At 46.9% G+C, this 20,090-nt stretch overlaps 1 protein-coding gene across 1 annotated transcript in view; it reads right to left on the reverse strand.

The window, feature by feature from the left end:
- The window catches only part of LOC136628746 (zinc finger protein 585A-like), a 79,893-nt gene that overhangs the window by 14,063 nt on the left and 45,740 nt on the right, over positions 1-20,090 (reverse strand). Inside the window, exons 4-10 of the mRNA XM_066604846.1 lie at positions 19,880-20,059; positions 19,674-19,797; positions 19,527-19,591; positions 18,289-18,391; positions 3,080-3,171; positions 718-897; positions 512-635 (exon numbers count right to left, since the gene is read on the reverse strand). Of these exons, the coding sequence (XP_066460943.1) occupies positions 512-635; positions 718-897; positions 3,080-3,171; positions 18,289-18,391; positions 19,527-19,591; positions 19,674-19,797; positions 19,880-20,059 (868 nt within the window). The remainder of the gene's footprint in view (positions 1-511; positions 636-717; positions 898-3,079; positions 3,172-18,288; positions 18,392-19,526; positions 19,592-19,673; positions 19,798-19,879; positions 20,060-20,090) is intronic.

Genomic DNA, 20,090 nt, shown 5'->3' on the forward strand with positions numbered 1-20,090 from the left:
AATCGGGCGATTAGACGCTGAAATTAGACGGAGCCATGGAGACGGGGACGCCAGCAACGGAGTGGGTAAGTGAATAACTTCTGTATGGCTCATATTTAATGCACGATGTATATTACAAAGTGCATTAATATGGCCATACAGAAGTGCTTAACCCCACTTGCTTTCGCGAGACAACCCCTTTAAGACCAAGACTCTCATCTGCACTTTGTAAAATTTGGCAAAATAAGTGTGGCCAGAAGACGATGTGACAGTTCTGCAAAGCTGAGTGGATTCAGCCAGGTGCTTCACTTCACATGAGCACCTACTGAGTGGGTAGAGGGCGCCAAACTCCTGACAGGGAATGTAGACCCTTCACTCTGTAAGCCTCTAGAATGGCTGAGCAAATCTGACATTGATATTTCTCTGGTGTTTTTCTCTTACTGGATGGAACTGGGGGAAACACAGACAGACACTGAAGTCATTCTTTACATACAGATAATAAAGTCCCCGTGTATTTAGTCCTGTCTATTACCTGGTGATGGGAGCGGCTGGCGGGTCTCCATCATGGCCTCCTTGTACAGATCCTTGTGTCCTTCTAAATACTCCCACTCCTCCATGGAGAAATAGACAGCGACATCCTGACACCTTATAGGAACCTGACAACACAATATACAGTCATTACCCAGAAGCCTCCAGTGCTGTTACTGTATAATGTCCCAGCATTCCCTGCAGCGTCACCTCTCCAGTCAGCAGCTCAATCATCTTGTTGGTGAGTTCTAGAATCTTCTGTACATTGATGTCCTCATGTATCAGGGGGTGAGGTGGGGGCCCCGAGATTGGGCTCCAAGGTCTTCCCCATCCATCACACACAGGGGCCCGACAGCCATTACTAGAGGTCTTCTTCACTACTGTATAATCCTATGTATGGAGAGACATTAATAAATGTCATTACAGATATTTCTAGAGTCCATCACCTCCCCAGTGACATAACCCGTTATTACCATATGTAAGAATGATGTGACATCATCAGAATCTCTCCCCTCTTTAACCCCTTAGTGACAGCCTTATCAACTTTCTCCGTCCTGCTGTTGCAGGACGCATCGCGGCTATTAACCCTTTAAGTGCCCCGAACATCGTTGATCGCGGTGAGATCGGGGGAGCCGTGCAGGTGTCATGGCAGTGGGGTGGCTTGATAGACTGCCTGTGAAAAAGCAGTATGACATAATGCTATAGCATTACGTGATACTGCAGGAGCGATCAAAGCATCGCTGGTTGTGGTCCCCCCTGGGGACTGAAAGAGAGTGTAAAAAAAGAACAATAAAGTTTTAGTTATTATTAAAAAAAAGTAATAAAAGTTAAAAAAACAAAAAAACCTTTTGCCATATTTGCAATAAAAAAAAAAAAAAAAATAAACCAAAAATACTTGTTTGGTATCGCTGCGTCCGTAAAAGTCTGATCTATCAAAGTAATGTATTATTTACCCCGCACAGTGAACGTGGTAAAAAAAAAGAAAGAAATAAAGAATGCCCAAAATGCCCTTTTTTGGTCACCCTATCTCCGAGAAAAAATGTAATAAAAGGCGATCAAAAAGTCAACTGTATGCAAAAATGGTAACAAAGGAAAAGTCAGGACATACCGCACAAAATGAGCCCTCACACAACTACATCGCCAAAAAAATAAAAAGTTACTGTGTGCAGAAAATGGACACAGAAAATAATTTAAAAAATTAAATAGCTTAAAAAAAAATACAAGTACTACAGCAAAAAAAAAATACTATATAAGTTTGGTATCGTAGTAATCGTACTGACCCATAGAATTAAGTTATGAGCTCGTTTTTGTTGCAGTTTGTGCGCCGCAGAAACAGGACGCACCGAAAGATGGTGGAATGTCGGGGTTTTTTTCCCATTTCTCTCCGCTTAGAATTTTTAAAAAGTTTTTCAGTAAACTATATGGTACAATAAATAGTGCCATTGAAAAATACAACTCATCCCGCAAAAAACAAGCCCTCATACAGCGACGTCGATGGATAACTAAAGGAGCTACGATTTTTTAAGGGAGTAGGACAAAACGAAAATGGAAAAAAGCAAAAAAGCTCCGTCACTAAGGGGTTAACCCCTTAAGGAACAGGCTGTTTAGTACCTAAAGGACCAGACACTTTTTAGGGATTTTACCCATGTAGTGGTTTAACTGCCCTATTTTTTTCGTTTAGCTACCTAAATTATTTTTTGTTGCATTTTTTCCCGTAACATATAGGGCTATTTTTTAATATCTTTTTTTCACTGACATTTTTTCCCATTTTTTAGTTTTATTGGGGGCAAAAAGCTAAATAAAAATCATTAAAAAAAATAACTTTAAATATTAAAATTGGTATATTTACACTAAAAACGTATGAGAACGGGTTCCTCATTTTGTTTTGGGCGTTTTAAAATTTAGTATGTATGGTTTTGGATTATAGGCCGCATATAGCGACAGTTTTGGTTGGAGGCAGCTTTGGGTTATTTTCTTATTTTTATTTTATTCTGTAATTTTCTTTTACTTAGATAGTAAAAAACATAATTACATACATATGTCCCCCATGATGTCATACAAGATCTCTGGAGGATATTCACATGTTTTGGGTTTGTTTTTACTTGACATTTTTCCACTGTAGCTGGGAAATTCGTAGGAGCCACAGTTACAGGGAAAAATATTCCCTGTTGTGACATTAGTCACTGGCAGAGCTGATCAGGCTCTAGTATGACCCTGTAGCTCTGCTGTAGCAGGGAATCCCGGTGGTCATGTGACCACACTTCCACTTGTTAGTACATGGTGCTTATTGAGCGCTGTGCACTCGGGGAAGGAGAAGACAGAAAGGGTTAAAAACCCGTCCTGCCTTCTCCCACAGGTTATCAGCTGTGACTAACAGCTGACAACCCGTTCTGTCTCTGATTAATTGCAGAGACAGGAGGCTTAAATACCCGCCGTAATTTTACTTACAGCTGGGATTTAAGCCGGGGACCAGGCGCCATAAATTTACTGTGCCTGGTCCTTAATAGGTTAATGACATCATCAGTTATTACCATAGATAAGAATGATGTAATGTGACATCAGAATCTCTCACCTCTCCAGTAAGCTGGAAGAGTATATTTAGGGTGAGATTTAATATGCTCTCCGCCATCTTGTTCCTGTCCTTCTCCATCCTTGTGTAGGCACCTGAATAGAAATATGAGGCAACATTAAAGTCACGCAAAATCCCAGAATTGTTGCTAGAATGAGGGAAGCTTTAACCCTTTCCACTCCAGTGTCGGGACATCATCATTTTCCTGCACAGCTCCGATGTCGGTACAGGCCCGACACTGCAGTGCAGGAGTGCATCTGCACCCGATCATCAGTCACATCGGGTGCAGATACATTCCTGCACTGTTCCTCATTGAGGACCCCCGAGGAGAAGGCAGAAAGAGTTTTTAACCCTTTCTGCCTTCTCATTTACACATTACATAGCGCTCAATTAGCGCTATGTGATGCATGAAGATTCTGGACGGCAATCATGTGACCGCCGGTGTCACCAGACCCCCAGCAGTAACATAAATGCCGAGCCTGCATTGTGGGGGGACCTGCTTACCTGTCCAGCGTCTTCTACCTTCTCCCTTCTGGCCGTGCGATCATGTGACCGCTGGGTGCCACCTGACCCCAGCGGTCACATGATCGCCGAGCCGGGAGGCAGAAGAGAGAATGCGGAAGACGCCGGACAGGTAAGCAGCTCCCCCCACAGTGCAGTGAGCACCTGCACCCTCCTGAACTCTGTCAGTTCAGGAGGGTGCAGGGAAAACGTATTTTTTCTCATTCATTCTCCCCAGCAATTTATTTGGAGCTGGGGAGAATGGATGAGAAAAAAATAATTGGATTGGAAAGGGTTAATGGATATATTATTTTATCAAATTCAAATGAATCACAAAGAGAACCATCCTAAGTTATGGTGCTGTAAGGGAAGATCTAGAAAGGGAGCTAAATAAGCTTATTTAGCCAAGTATACCAGATGAAAGGCATATATAAGACAGAAAATAGCCTAATGGTTATACCCTCCAAAAGAGAATGATATAAAATTATATACTTTGTTGACATATGCGCTCAAAATAGACAAAGAATAGGTGGTTGAACTAAATCCTTACTGAGTGCATAAATTAGCTAAATATATATTGCTAGGCAGGCTGTGAGGGCAATTGTCTGTAGCCAGTAATATAGTCACACAGCTTGTAGTGTTTTTCGGTGATTACATAACTGTTAGCAACCAATAGTAGGATGCACAGTGTGTCAGTTAATAGAGGTGCTATATAAGCAGACATATAATAATATCCCATTAACCCCTTTAGACAAAATATTTGGGTCAGAAGCGGCGCTCCAATGGTGTATGGAAAAGTAGAGAACAGAACTAGTGTGGAAAGACATTCACCGCAACTGATCCGGTCCTATGGTTAAGAGACCGGTCAGTTCGTTGGTCCACAGGGGCCTTTCAAGCCAAATTTGGGGCAGTACACGTTGACGGTCCTAGAACATCCCCTGAGGGAGAGCAGCAGCGAGCGACTCCAAAACAACCGTGTTGAGGAGGAGAGAAATATATATTCAAAATGGGAAAAAACTCACTTTATGCGCTCCGTCAAACTGTGTCAGAATAGAGAAATCTTACTTGTTGAGGGGTGCCTGGACTCCTGGCACCCCCAATATCCAAGGAAGCAGAAAAACTCCAGTGGAGCAGGCGTATTCTTCATAGGTCTTCATTAACCCCTTAACGACCGGGCCATAGCCTTTTTACGTGCTCCCGAAGTGGGCTTTATTCTATGAGGACGTAAAAACATGCGTCCTACAGAGAATAAAGCCCCTCGGGCTCTGGACGTGATAACTCCATGCTGTCGGTGCCCGCAGGTAGCCGACAGCATGGAGCTGTCATCCCGGGCTGCGGACCCCCCCCCCCCCCCCGGCAATGCGATCGGCGCTGTCCAATCGATAGCGCCGATCGCATAAAAGTTAAAACAAGTTTTAAAAAAGTTAAAGATTCAACTGCCCTGATGGATCGGATCCATCAGGGCAGCTGAAATTACTCACCCCTGTCCGCCGCACTGCTCCCCGCTCTCCTCGTCCTCCGGGTCCTGAAGCCGTCCTTCTGCGCATGCGCGCCAGGCGGCATTACGTCAGTCGCATGCGCAGAAGGCCCGGCGGCGCGGGAAATTTAAAATCTCCTGTAAGTAGCCGGGAGGCAGGAGATGTCAGTGGGGACCAATGGATAACGGCGATCGCGGAAAAGTAAATAAAGATGTTAAAAAAAGAAAAGTTTCACCTCCTCTCATGGATCGGATCCATGAGGGGAGGTGAAAATACTCACCCCGCTTCCTCCATGTCCTCCGGCCAGTCTCCGGACCCCCCGCTGGCTCCTGCGCATGCGCCGATGTGGCGCGCATGCGCAGAAGGCTGGCGAGCCCAGCAAATTCAAAATCTCCCTGCGCCCGGCTGTCACAGATAGCCGAGTGCAGGGAGATATGACTGGGGACCGCTGTATGCGGTTTCCAGTCATATGATCACCCGGTGATCATATAAAGTTAAAAAGTAAAAAAAAAAAAAAAAAAAAAAAAAAAGAAGTTAAAAGTTAAAAAAAAAAGTTTAAAAAGTTAAAGTTTCATCTCCCCTTACGGATCGTATCCGTAAGGGGGGATGAAATTACGTACCCAAGGTCCCGGATTTGTTCCCTGGTGGGATGTTTATCCCCAGACCTTACCCCAGCGTCGGCGCATGCGCCCATCAGCATGATGGCGGACGCATGCGCAAAAGTGAAAGATTGCCCAAGAAATTTAAAATCCAAGCCAAGAGCCTGGAGATGTCACGTGGAGCCGCGGTATGTGGCGATCACGTAAAAGTTCTTAAAAAAGTGGCAGTTTCATCTCCCCTCACCGATGCGATCGGTGAGAGGAGATGAAACATCTTCTCGGAGGCTTCCGCATTTGAATCCAGATGCGATTATCCTATATTGGACCCTTCCGGCTGCTGCGCATGCGCCCGCCGGCAAAATGCCGGACACATTCGCAGGAGTCGGAGAGCCCAGGAAATTTTAAATCTCCTTGCTCCCAGCGACCAACGGTCGCTGAGTGCTTGGAGCAGTGACCGGAGGCCTCGCTGAGCGGTCCCCGGTCACGTGATAAATTAGCGATCTAACATTAGGCCGGTCACACATGACCGGAGAGGTATTACGGGTTCTGCATGCGCTTGATCAGCGGTAATCCACGGATCAATCGCATGCATTGGATTACACAATTCCCCCCAATTAGTGGGTCGGAATTACGGAATCCACTCGCAGAAACAGAACACGGCATGCTATATTTTACCGCGGATATCCGCGACCTAGAGCCCGTTGTGCTCTATGACCGCAGATATACTCGCAGCCCATATGCAAACACATTGTGTACGGGCTGCGGGTACCCGGGTCATCTCTAAGCGACGGCGCGGGAAATAAAAACAAAAAAAAAGTACTGCACATGACCGCCTGTGTGAGTAGGCAGTTATGCGCAGTACATTACACGGCCGTACGCAGGGTCACAGCCGGGCTCACAGCTGGAATCCGCTGTGGGCCTCCGCAAGCAGATTCTGCCTACGGCTACGTGAGCCCGGCATTATTCAGACCGCTACCTGTAATCCGTAATTTACAAGAAGCCCCGGGAACGCTCACCTTCCTGCAGTTCCAGGAGCAGCTTGTTGTGCGCCTTGTCTGTGAGACCGCCGAACCTTAGCAAGCTTACGGAGACTCACAGAGCGCCACTTTTTACACCCTATACCCGCTGCTGAGGTTACGAAATACCCCCAAATAGCATGAGAGGAGGGGGATAACCGGTTTTCTTGCCCCATGCGCCCAACCCAACCAGCCTCCGTAATTACCCCTGTCTTCAGATATAAAACGCAGTTTATATTATTACCTTTATCTAATATTTAGGGAATGCCAGAAAATGGGGATGGCGGGGGGGGGGGGGGATTATTTTTAGGAAGTCAATTTTCTTTCCGTATAAGTGAGCAATGGGGCCTGGAATTTATTCAGTTCTGCCCTGAAATCCAGCGGGCATTCCCTCCATTATGGGCCTAGCCATGTGTCCTGTAAGTAGATTAGGGCCACAATGGGTACGTTTCTGAACACGGGACAAATGGGGGTATTCATTTTGGGGTGAAAGTCTTCATGCCTATGTACACTGTACAAAAAAACCAGTTTTTAAATTGACACAATTGCCAAAAAAATGAAAATCGTAATTTTTTCCTTCTGCTTTGCTTAGATTCATTCAAATACTGTGGGGTCAAAATACGCAGTACACCCCTAGATGAATTTGTGAAGGGGTCTGGTTTTCAAAATGGGGTCATTTGTGGGGGTTCTCTATCGTTTTGGCGTCTCAATGGCTCTACATGTGGGCAATGAGGACTGGAATTTATTCCGTTGTACCCTGAAATCCAAAGGGTGCTCCTTCCATTATAGGCCTAGCCATGTTTCCTTTAAGTAGATTAGGGCCACTATGGGTATGTTTCTGAACACAGGACAATGGGGGTATCCATTTTGGGGTGGATGTCTTCATTCCTATGTACACTGGACAAAAAAAAACAGTTTTTAAATTGACACAATTGCCCAAAAAATGAAAATCATAATTTTTTCCTTCTGCTTGGCTTAGATTCATTCAAAAACTGTGAAGTCAAAAAAGACATCGTACCCCTAGATAAATTCTTTAAGGGGTCTACTTTTCAAAATGCGGTCACTTGTGGGGGTTCTCAATCGTTTTGGTCACTCAAGGGCTCTACAAGTGTGCAATAGGGCCTAAATCTCCTTCAAGCAAAATTTCTGTTCCGAAAGCCACTGGTTGCTCCTTTCATTTTGGGCCCCATTGTGCATCCAGACATAAGATTAGGGCCACAATAGGTATGTTTCTGAGCACAGGACAAACAGGGGTATCCATTTTGGGGTGCAAGTCTTACATTCATATATGTGCTGTACAAAAAAACTGCTTTTAAAATGACAGAATTACCAATAAAATGAAAATCGTAATTTTTTTCCTTCGGCTTGGCTTAGATTCATTCAAAAACTGTGAAGTCAAAAAAGTCATCGTACCCCTAGATAAATTCGATAAGGGGTCTACTTTTCAAAATGGGGTCACTTGTGGGGGTTCTCTATCGTTTTGGTCACTCAATGGCTCTACAAGTGTGCAATAGGGCCTAAATCTCCTTCAAGCAAAATTTCTGTTCCGAAAGCCACCGGTTGCTCCTTTCATTTTGGGCCCCATTGTGCATACTGCCGTAATACTAGGGCCACAATGGGTATGTTTCTGAGCAAGAGACAAACAGGGGTATCCATGCTGGGGTGCAAATCCTCATTTTCATGTGTACTATAGAAAAAATTCCTGTCTTTAAAATGACATATTTGCAAAAATATGAAATTTTAGTTTTTCTCTTCTAAATTGCATTGACTCCTTAAAAAAAACTGTGGGGTTAAAATACTCATGACACCCCTCAGTGAATACGTTAAGGGGTGTAGTTTTTAAAATAGGGTCACTTGTGGGGGTATCTATCATTTTGACTCCTATGAGCCTTTCCAATCTTGGCTTGGTGTAGGAAAACAAAGTGTTCCTCAAAATGCTGAAAAGTAATGTTAAATTTGCACGTCTCCTAAATGGTTAAAAAAAACGAAGGTTTTTCCAATGTGCGCCAAAAATAAAGTAAACGGATGGAAATATATATCTTATGAAAAATTTCTATATTATTTTTGCACATATTTGAGATATTGCAGTTGGAAATGTGAAAAAATGATGATTTTTTCAAAGTTTTCCCAATTTTGGCGCTTTTAATAAATAAACACAAATTCTATCGGTCTTTTTTTTCCGCCTAAATGAAGTACAACATGGTGAAAAAACAATGTCAGAATCGCTTGGATATGCAAAACCTTTCTGGTATTTTTCCATGCTAAAGTGGCACGTGTCAGATTTGCAAAATTTGGCCTGGTCATTAAGGCGCAAACAGGCTTGGTCACTAAGGGGTTAAACTGCTATGCTGATTATGCAGCAATCACAGTCGTGACAGAGTTCCCTGTCAGGCCACAAAGAACTGCCTCAACACCTAAGCTGAAAAACCTGTAACACATGCCCTCCCAACCTCTTTCGCCACACAGGCTTTCTCAAAGAGTTCAGGTAGGTTATAATTAAGGCAGCGCTGCGCTGACAGCTTTTTATAGAGAGGGTGGGATGATTAGATGTCTAGCCAATGTGAGGCTATGTCTATGCAGGACCAATGAGCAGCGGTTCTATCATGAATGACAGCTCAGAGAACGTAATCTATCCAATAGGATATAGTGACAATGTGTGTCCTATAGAGTGCAGTCACCGGCCCATGAGCAGGCAGGACAGGGTGTAAGCAGTCCCCTCTGCCCTTGTGCCCAACACTGTAAAAACTCAGTACATATGAAAAAAGAAATTGAAACTTAGCAGGAAAAAGGCAGATACAGCTATGTCATTTCTGTAAGCACCGGTATGCAGCGCATGTGCCCTAGTTGGAAATAGCGACTTTGAAAAAAAGACTTTGCCAGAGTAGTATTGAAGTATCCTAGGCAGGCAGTAAATGTAATTAAATACAGTAGTTGTATGCAGCTACAATCAAAACTCAGGGCCACCAGTTTATCATTTCAACAAGGATAATCTTTTATAAACTGGGCCAGGATAGAAGAGTCTTCAATTTCTCCTTATTTTAAGGCCGTTTAACCTTTTTATTTTTTACTTCTTCAAATATCCTGGAAAACACCTTTAAGATACTCAACTTAAAGGGGTTGCCCAGGGTTCGAAGAACGAGGCTGCTTTCTTCCAAAGACAGCACCATCCTTGTTTGTGGATGGAGTCTGGTATTGAAGCTCAGCTCCCATTCACTTCATTGGATCTGAGCTGCAATACCAATCACTATGGACAAGAGTGGTGCGATGGGTGGAAGAAAACCGGGGACAAGAAGCAATCAAATTCAACCCAATTTGTCACCAAGCACCAGCCACTGAGTCTTTTTTCTTACTAGCTAGCGATGCGTTTCCAACTCTATATCATCTGGAGAAAGTTATGGATAACCTCACAGACAAGGAACATCTGGCTAATCAGGCCATTGTGATAGAATATGGATATTGTTATCCAGGCAGCCGGCAAGAGATGAAGTACGGTTATCCAAGAGGGAAGATCATCCTGTAAATGATGAACTGGCTTTATCAATATTGCTTCTCCTCCTTCTGTTTTTTTCCTTTTGTTCTCCCCAATACCTATACTGATCTGCCGGCTGCTTTTTGTTTTCCTCTTTTTTCTGCAACCTATATACATTACTGGTCAAAAATTTTACACCACTACAATTTTCCCCACTTTTATTGCCATTTATGCAGTTTAATGTCTCAATTATACTTTGAAATGAAAACATAGAACTAACAAGTTAAGATGAATAAAAATACAGATAGTCGCCTACTTACAAACAGGTTCCATTCCAGGAAGATATTTGTAAGTATCAAGTTTCCCTGAGAATAAGACCTATTCCCATAATAAGCCCTACCTTGATTTTAGGGGGAAAAGGGCGGGGATGGGGGACTTGAAATATAAGCCCTCGCCACACTATATGAAAAAAAAAAAATCAAAAAACACAATACTCACTTAGCAGGCGTCGTCCCCGTCTCTCCCACTGGGCAGTGGCACTCTGACCAGGCTTCTGTATAGTACTCAATGCCAATGGATTATCTCCTGTTGGTGACAGGGCTTGAATACCCCGCCTCCTGCAAGCGATGGCTCTGATTGGTTAATCCAGCGCCGGCTCTTATTGGCTGAGGCTGTCAGGGTTTCCTCCAGTTTCCAAGTGTCTTTTGATGGTATAGGAAACTGTACTGCCTGCAACCTTGGCCAATTCTCTGTAGGACAGACCTACACTTCTAAGGGTTATAATTGCCTGTCTGTCTTCTTTGGTCAATTGCCTGTTTCCTGCCATTATGATAGCAATGCGTGCGCATAAATTCCGACTATCGTTGCATTTCAGGTTAAAATATCAAAAGCTTTTGATGTTTTTAACTTATTTTTGACCCTTTGAACCATTTTATGTTATTTGGACCTGAACTGTGCTAATGTCATAAATAACTGGAAGATTGAGATGTTCTAAAACTTTGACTGATAATGTTCTGCCACTCATTCATCTACTGAATTATATGCAAACTCATTAGAACAATCTGAGCCTGTTCTGCCATTAATCTTCCTTCTGTTTTTTCTACCGTACAGTTTCATAAGGTCCGGTTTTCATATTGTTCTGGTTTTATCTCTTCTAATTCCTATATGTTTTTATATGTTTTATGTATTAATTGAGTAATCTGATTTGGAATAACTGTGTTGCATTGTGCCTGAGTCCGATCAGCTGACAGGCTGATGTCACACGCTACGGAATACCTGCGGCTTTTAAATTCTGCCTGTTGCCTGTAAGTGACCGGATGAAGATGTCAATCCGACACCAGGATGAGTTGTCCCTAATAAATGTGGAGTACTGAATAATTTCCATCCACCAGCAGTGCCACGGATCCTCCTCCTCCTCTGTGGTAGACCTGATCTCCCAAATACTAGTGCGATGCCTTAGGATATGTTTACACAGAATGCTTTTGGTGCGGACTCCACCTCCCTCTGTGACCAATCAGTGTCCTATCGCTTCTAATAGCAATCGGCGTGGATTATTGCTGTAGATGGATTTGAAATTGATGTTTTTGATGTCTTTTTTCTCAAATATGAGGTGACAGATGTTACTATAAATTAGTAAGTCTACATACACAGCGGTTTTGGCGTGTTCTTTTGGCTATAAACCCCTACTGTAGGTGATGTTTAGTGAATCCTTAACGCTGTGAAGAAGGGATAGTTCAGCAGCACAGACGAGCAGACAAGGCTTGGTGTTGTAGAAGAGCCGGATCCTAGCGACGGTGCAGCAGAGCCGACAAGGTTTAACATGAAATTTCAATTATCTGTTTGTAGGACGCACAGGCTTCCTGCCCTTAATGAAGTAATTATTGCTGTAAACAAATAGGTCTCCATTAGAGATGAGCGAGCACCAAAATGCTCGGGTGCTCATTACTCGAGACGAACTTTTCGCGATGCTCGAGGGTTTGTTTCGAGTAACGAACCCCATTGAAGTCAATGGGCGACCCGAGCATTTTTGTATATCGCCGATGCTCGCTAAGGTTTTCATTTGTGAAAATCTGGGCAATTTAAGAAAGTGATGGGAACAACACAGAAACGGATAGGGCAGGCGAGGGGCTACATGTTGGGCTGCATCTCAAGTTCCCAGGTCCCACTATTAAGCCACAATAGCGGCAAGAGTGCCCCCCCCCCTCCCAACAACTTTTACTTCTGAAAAGCCCTCATTAGCATGGCATGCCTTAGCGAAGCACCACACTACCTCCAACAAAGCACAATCACTGCCTGCATGACACTCCGCTGCCACTTCTCCTGGGTTACATGCTGCCCAACCCCCCCGCACGACCCAGTGTCCACAGCGCACACCAAACTGTCCCTGCGCAGCCTTCAGCTGCCCTCATGCCACGCCACCCTCATGTCTATTTATAAGTGCGTCTGCCACAGGAAAAGCAGGCACACACTGCAGAGGGTTGGCACGGCTAGGCAGCGACCCTCTTTAAAAGGGGCGGGACGATAGCCCACAATGCTGTACAGAAGCAATGAGAAATATAATCCTGTGCCACCTCCATCTGGAGCTGCACACGTGGGCATAGCAATGGGGAACCTATGTGCCACACACTATTCATTCTGTCAAGGTGTCTGCATGCCCCAGTCAGACCGCGGTTTTTTATAAATAGTCACAGGCGGGTACAACTCCGCAATGGGAATTCCGTGTGCACCCACAGCATGGGTGGCTCCCTGGAACCCACCGGCGGTACATAAAAATATCCCATTGCATTGCCCAACACAGCTGAGATAGTAATGTCGTGCTTAATGCAGGTGGGCTTCGGCCCACACTGCATGCCCCAGTCAGACTGGGGTTCTTTAGAAGTGGAAACAGATGCATTTACAACTCCCTGTGGACCGACAGCATGGGTGGGTGCCAGGAAGCCACCGGCGGTACATAAATATATCCCATTGCATTGCCCAACACAGCGGATGTAACGTCAGCTGTAATGCAGGTGGGCTAAAAAGTCATTTGATTACACTGTAGGCGAGGGCCCACAAAAATTGCTGTATCAACAGTACTAATGTACATCCAAAAAATTGGCCATGGCCAACCAAGAGGGCAGGTGAAACCCATTAATCGCTTTGGTTAATGTGGCTTAATTGGTAACTAGGCCAAGAGGCAGCCCAGTTAAAATAAAAATTGGTGGAGGTGAAAGTTTCAACGCTTTAATGAGCATTGAAACGTATAAAAATTGTTTAGAAAAATTATATGAGTGAGCCTTGTGGGCCTAAGAAAAATTGCCCGTTCGGCGTCATTATGTGAGGTTTCAGGGAGGAGGAGCAGGAGGAGGAGGAGGAATATTATACACAGATTGATGAAGCAAAAAGGTCCCCGTTTTGGATGGGGATACAGAACGATGCTTCCATCCGCGGGTGCAGCCTACGTATTGCTTAGGTATCGCTGCTGTCCGCTGGTGGAGAAGAGAAGTCTGGGGAAATCCAGGCTTTGTTCATCTTGATGAGTGTTAGCCTGTCGGCACTGTCGGTTGACTGGCGGGTATGCTTATCTGTGATGATTCCCCCAGCCGCACTAAACACCCTCTCTGACAAGACGCTAGCCGCAGGACAAGCAAGCACCTCCAGGGCATACAGCGCGATTTCAGGCCACGTGTCCAGCTTCGACACCCAGTAGTTGTAGGGGGCAGAGGCGTCACGGAGGACAGTCGTGCGATCGGCTACGTACTCCCTCACCATCCTTTTACAGTGCTCCCGCCGACTCAGCCGTGACTGGGGAGCGGTGACACAGTCTTGCTGGGGAGCCATAAAGCTGTCAAGGGCCTTAAAGAGTGTTGGCCTGTCTGTGCTGTACATCCTGCCTGATCTCCGCGCCTCCCCTGCTACCTGGCCCTCGGAACTGCGCCTTCGGCCACTACCGCTGTCGTATGGGAATTTTACCATCAGTTTGTCCGCCAGGGTCCTGTGGTATAGCAACACTCTCGAAACCCTTTCCTCTTCGGGTTTGAGAGTGGAAAGGTTCTCCTTATACCGTGGGTCAAGCAGTGTGTACACCCAGTAATCCGTAGTGACCAGAATGCGTGTAACGCGAGGGTCACGAGAAAGGCATCCTAACATGAAGTCAGCCATGTGTGCCAGGGTACCTGTACGCAACACATGGCTGTCCTCACTAGGAAGATCACTTTCAGGATCCTCCTCCTCCTCCTCCTCCTCCTCCTCAGGCCATACACGCTGAAAGGATGACAGGCCAGCAGCATGTCTACCCTCACCAGTGGGCCAAGCTGTGTCTTCCCCCTCCTCCTCATCTTCCTCCTCCTCCTCCTCCTCCTCACCGCGCTGAGATATAGACAGGAGGGTGCTCTGACTATCCAGCGACATACTGTCTTCCCCCGGCTCTGTTTCCGAGTGCAAAGCGTCTGCCTTTATGCTTTGCAGGGAACTTCTCAAGAGGCATAACAGAGGAATGGTGACGCTAATGATTGCAGCATTGCCGCTCACCATCTGGGTAGACTCCTCAAAGTTTCCAAGGACCTGGCAGATGTCTGCCAACCAGGCCCACTCTTCTGAAAATAATTGAGGAGGCTGACTCCCACTGCGCCGCCCATGTTGCAGTTGGTATTCCTCTATAGCTCTACGCTGCTCATAGAGTCTGGCCAACATGTGAAACGTAGAGTTCCACCGTGTGGGCACGTCGCACAGCAGTCGGTGCACTGGCAGATTAAACCGATGTTGCAGGGTGCGCAGGGTGGCAGCGTCCGTGTGGAACTTGCGGAAATGTGCGCAGAGCCGGCGCACCTTTCCGAGCAGGTCTGACAAGCGAGGGTAGCTTTTCAGAAAGCGCTGAACCACCAAATTAAAGACGTGGGCCAGGCATGGCACGTGCGTGAGGCTGCCGAGCTGCAGAGCCGCCACCAGGTTACGGCCGTTGTCACACACGACCATGCCCGGTTGGAGGCTCAGCGGCGCAAGCCAGCGGTCGGTCTGCTCTGTCAGACCCTGCAGCAGTTCGTGGGCCGTGTGCCTCTTATCTCCTAAGCTGAGTAGTTTCAGCACGGCCTGCTGACGCTTGCCCACCGCTGTGCTGCCGCGCGACACCGACTGCTGGCGACGTGCTGCTGCTGACACATCTTGATTGCGAGACAGAGGTTGCGGAGGAGGAGGAGGGTGGTTTAGTGGGGGAAGCATACACCGCCGCAGATACCAGCACCGAGCTGGGGCCCGCAATTCTGGGGGTGGGTAGGACGTGAGCGGTCCCAGGCTCTGACTCTGTCCCAGCCTCCACTAAATTCACCCAATGTGCCGTCAGGGAGATATAGTGGCCCTGTCCGCCTGTGCTTGTCCACGTGTCCGTTGTAAAGTGGACCTTGCAGTAACCGCGTTGGTGAGGGCACGTACAATGTTGCGGGAGACGTGGTCGTGCAGGGCTGGGACGGCACATCGGGAAAAGTAGTGGCGACTGGGAACTGAGTAGCGCGGGGCCGCCGCCGCCATCATACTTTTGAAGGACTCCGTTTCCACAACCCTATACGGCAGCATCTCCAGGCTGATAAATTTTGCTATGTGCACGTTTAACGCTTGAGCGTGTGGGTGCGTGGCGGCGTACTTGCGCTTGCGCTCAAACACTTGCGCTAGCGACGGCTGGACGGTGCGCTGAGAGACATTGGTGGATGGGGCCGAGGACAGCGGAGGTGAGGGTGTGGGTGCAGGCCAGGAGACGGTAGTGCCTGTGTCCTCAGAGCGGGGTTGGATCTCAGTGGCAGGTTGGGGCACAGGGGGAGAGGCAGCGGTGCAAACCGGAGGCGGTGAACGGCCTTCGTCCCACCTTGTGGGGTGCTTCGCCATCATATGTCTGCGCATGCTGGTGGTGGTGAGGCTGCTGGTGGTGGCTCCCCGGCTGATCTTGGCGCGACAAAGGTTGCACACCACTGTTCGTCGGTCGTCTGTACTCTCAGTGAAAAACTGCCAGACCTTTGAGCACCTCGGCCTCTGCAGGGTGGCATGGCGCGAGGGGGCGCTTTGGGAAACAGTTGGTGGATTATTCGGTCTGGCCCTGCCTCTACCCCTGGCCACCGCACTGCCTCTTGCAACCTTCCCTGCTGCTGCCCTTGCCTCCCCCTCTGAAGACCTGTCCTCAGTAGGTGTAGCAAACCAGGTGGGGTCAGTCACCTCATCGTCCTGCTGCTCTTCCTCAGAATCCTCGGTGCGCTCCTCCCTCGGACTTCATGCCCTTACTACTACCTCACTGATAGACAACTGTGTCTCATCGTCATCGGCCTCCTCACCCACTGAAAGGTCTTGAGACAGTTGCCGGAAGTCCCCAGCCTCATCCCCCGGACCCCGGGAACTTTGCAATGGTTGGGCATCAGTCACGATAAACTCCTCTGGTGGGAGAGGAACCACTGCTGCCCAATCTGAGCAGGGGCCCGAGAACAGTTCCTGGGAGTCTGCCCGCTCCTCAGAATGTCTCATTTTCATGGAGTGAGGAGGCTGGGAGGAAGGAGGAGCAGCAGCCAGAGGATTCTGAGTTGCAGCAGTGGACGGCGCAGAACTCTGGGTGGACGATAGGTTGCTCGAAGCACTTTCTGCCATCCACGACAGGACCTGCTCACACTGCTCATTTTCTAATAAGGGTCTACCGCGTGGACCCATTAAATGTGCTATGAATGTGGGGACGCCAGAAACGTGCCTCTCTCCTAATCCCGCAGCAGTCGGCTGCGATACACCTGGATCAGGAGCTCGGCCTGTGCCCACACCCGGACTAGGGCCTCCGCGCCCTCGGCCGCGCCCACGTCCTCTAGGCCTACCCCTACCCCTCAGCATGCTGTATTACCAGGAATGCAGAAACACAACACTGTAATTTAATGTGCCGCTTATTGGCCTGTGGTTGTAGGCTCACTTCGCTTACGGAACGCCAGGAAATAATTTTGCGCAAGCCTGCTGTAACACTTAGCTGGCTGCGTATTTATTTGGAGAACTACAACCCGCAGCAGACACAAACCCAGAACACTGAGCAGAGTGACAGGCAGGCCAAATATTTGTTTTTCTTCAAATATTTTTTTCAAAAGGACCACTGCGTATATTCAATCTATATATGTCTTCTGGCCCTGCCTACACAATTCTGTCCCTGTAGTATTACTGCAGGGCGCAATGCTCTGCACGGCCGATATAGCAAAAAAAAAAAAATGTGCAACACTGCTAAAAGCAGCCTCCACACTACTGCACACGGTTAGATGTGGCCCTAAGAAGGCCTGTTGGGGTTCTTGAAGCCTACACTAACTCCTAACACTCTCCCTGCCTAACCACCACTTCTGTTCCTGTAGTATTACTGCAGGGCGCAATGCTCTGCACGGCCGATATAGCAAAAAAAAAAAAAATGTGCAACACTGCTAAAAGCAGCCTCCACACTACTGCACACTGTTAGATGTGGCCCTAAGAAGGACCGTTGGGGTTCTTGAAGCCTGCACTAACTCCTAACGCTCTCCCTACAGCAGCTCCAACACTATAGCACTGTTCCTCAGCTATCTCACAACGCATCTGAGGCGAGCCGCGGGAGGGGCCGATTTTTATACTCGGGTGACACCTGATCTCCCCAGCCACTCACAGCAGGGGGGTGGTATAGGGCTTGAACGACGCAGGGGGAAGTTGTAATGCCTTCCCTGTCTTTCAATTGGCCAGAAAAGCGCGCTAACGTCTCAGAGAGGAAACTGAAAGTAACTCGAACATCGCGTGGTACTCATTACGAGTAACGAGCATCTCGAACACGCTAATACTCGAACGAGTATCAAGCTCGGACGAGTACGTTCGCTCATCTCTAGTCTCCATTCCTGGCAGGTTATATCAGACTAATGACTGTAATTACTTTATTATAGCTAATAAAATAAAAAATGCCCCATAACTTACACATTCCATGCTTTACTACAGGCGAGTAGTCCTAGTGCCCTGATGACTGGGGGCCTGTAGTCTCATATATTTACTGCCACTAACAGGCTTACAGAATGAACCAGCTGGGAGGACGGGGCCCGGACTGCAGGATCGGTCATCACCAATAATCCCACAGACCATAGAATAGCATATCTGCAGCCGCTGACTGAGGGGAATCTGTGACTCCTCTCTGCTGTATTTAGTGGTTACTACTCACCTGGGCGGTTACCTGTAGGAATCTCCTCTTTACACCGCTGATCGCCCCTCACATTTGTCTCTGTAGTATTAATATCAGTCAGATCTTCATCCTGATACAAAAGCTGTGAGACAAATATTGTAAAAGTCAGCAGACGGTTGGAGAAGTCATATGGAAGGTTTTACATGACAAGAGAAGATCATTAATCATCATGATGACCAAGAATGACCTGACAGGAGTAGTTATCTGAGCCACATAGCTGCAGGTCTAGAAGCTCTGCATATACGAGGTGTGTTTAAAAAGTATCCAACCTCTATTTCCAAAAAAATATTGTATTCAGATAAAGCAATTTTACACTAATCTTCTTCTAAGTAGTCTCCTTGGGTAGTCACACACTTCTCCCAACACCTCTTTTAAATGGCGCATACCTGGTCCATCTTATTCTGCATGATGTCTTCTCTAGACTGAAATCTGGTTCCTTTCAGGGACATTTTCACCTTGGGTAAAAACCAGAAGTCACATGGAGCCATGTCGGGAGAGGATGGAGCCTGACTCTCCACTGATGTGCGCCCATCGTTGAAGCGTTTTTACCACTCCTTTATCTATGTGATGCCTATTGCTTCATCCTCAAACGCCTTTTGAATCTTGCGGATGTTTCCACTAGGGAATTGCCAAGCTTCACACAAAATTTAATGCAGTAATGTTATGTTTCTCTGTCATTTTGTCAAAAAAGAAAAAAAGTCAGACACTTCCTCACTCATTGGCTGTCTGCCGGCGACTGGCAGCTTCTGTAGGCAGGAAGAAAAGCCAAGCCTGTGTATTAGGGTCACCTTAGTACATGCACCAAACCGCGCATCTCTAACTTTATTGGTTTATACACAAAAAATTATGGTTGGACTTTTTGAAGATAATGGCAAAATGACCCCTCAGGATCCTCATACACATGTATATCCGGCATGGCTACACATGCTGCATGTTGTCTCAGTGGAGGAGATCAGCGTCTACCAGACACATCCGCGGTTTGTCTCGGGGGACATAAAGGAGCAGATAGATATAAATCCAACCTGTTGGCTCCTTATTCCCACCAGCAGTCTCCACTGCCAGAAAACTGGGAGAAGATCCAGACAACATGTAATGTCCCTGGTCAGCGGTAAGCCTGCCATCTCCACCGGCCTCATCACACAAGGAGAAGACATCTAATAAGACTGAAGACAAGAGCTTCACAGCCTTCTACAGATCAGAGGGACATCTCCATCTACCTGGTGGTCCTGTGGAAGAAGAGGACGGGGACATCTCTCTGGTGGGCTTCTCTTACTGGATGGAACTGGAGGAAACACAGACAGACACTGAAGTCATTCTTTACATACAGATAATAAAGTCCCCGTGTATTTAGTCCTGTCTATTACCTGGTGATGGGAGCGGCTGGCGGGTCTCCATCATGGCGTCCTTGTACAGATCCTTGTGTCCTTCTAAATACTCCCACTCCTCCATGGAGAAATAGACAGCGACATCCTGACACCTTTTAGGAACCTAATAACACAATATACAGTCATCACCCATAAGCCTCCAGTGCTGTTACTGTATAATGTCCCAGCATTCCCTGCAGCATCACCTCTCCAGTCAGCAGCTCAATCATCTTGTTGGCGAGTTCCAGAATCTTCTGTACATTGATGTCCTCATGTATCAGGGGGCGAGGTGGGGGCCCCATGATTGGGCTCAGGGATCTCCCCCATCCATCATACACAGGAGGCTGACAGCCATCACTAGAGGTCTTCTTCACTACTGTATAATCCTGTATATGGGGAGACAGTAATAAATATTAC

Source organism: Eleutherodactylus coqui, chromosome 5, assembly GCF_035609145.1.
Source record: "Eleutherodactylus coqui strain aEleCoq1 chromosome 5, aEleCoq1.hap1, whole genome shotgun sequence".
Taxonomy (NCBI): domain Eukaryota; kingdom Metazoa; phylum Chordata; class Amphibia; order Anura; family Eleutherodactylidae; genus Eleutherodactylus; species Eleutherodactylus coqui.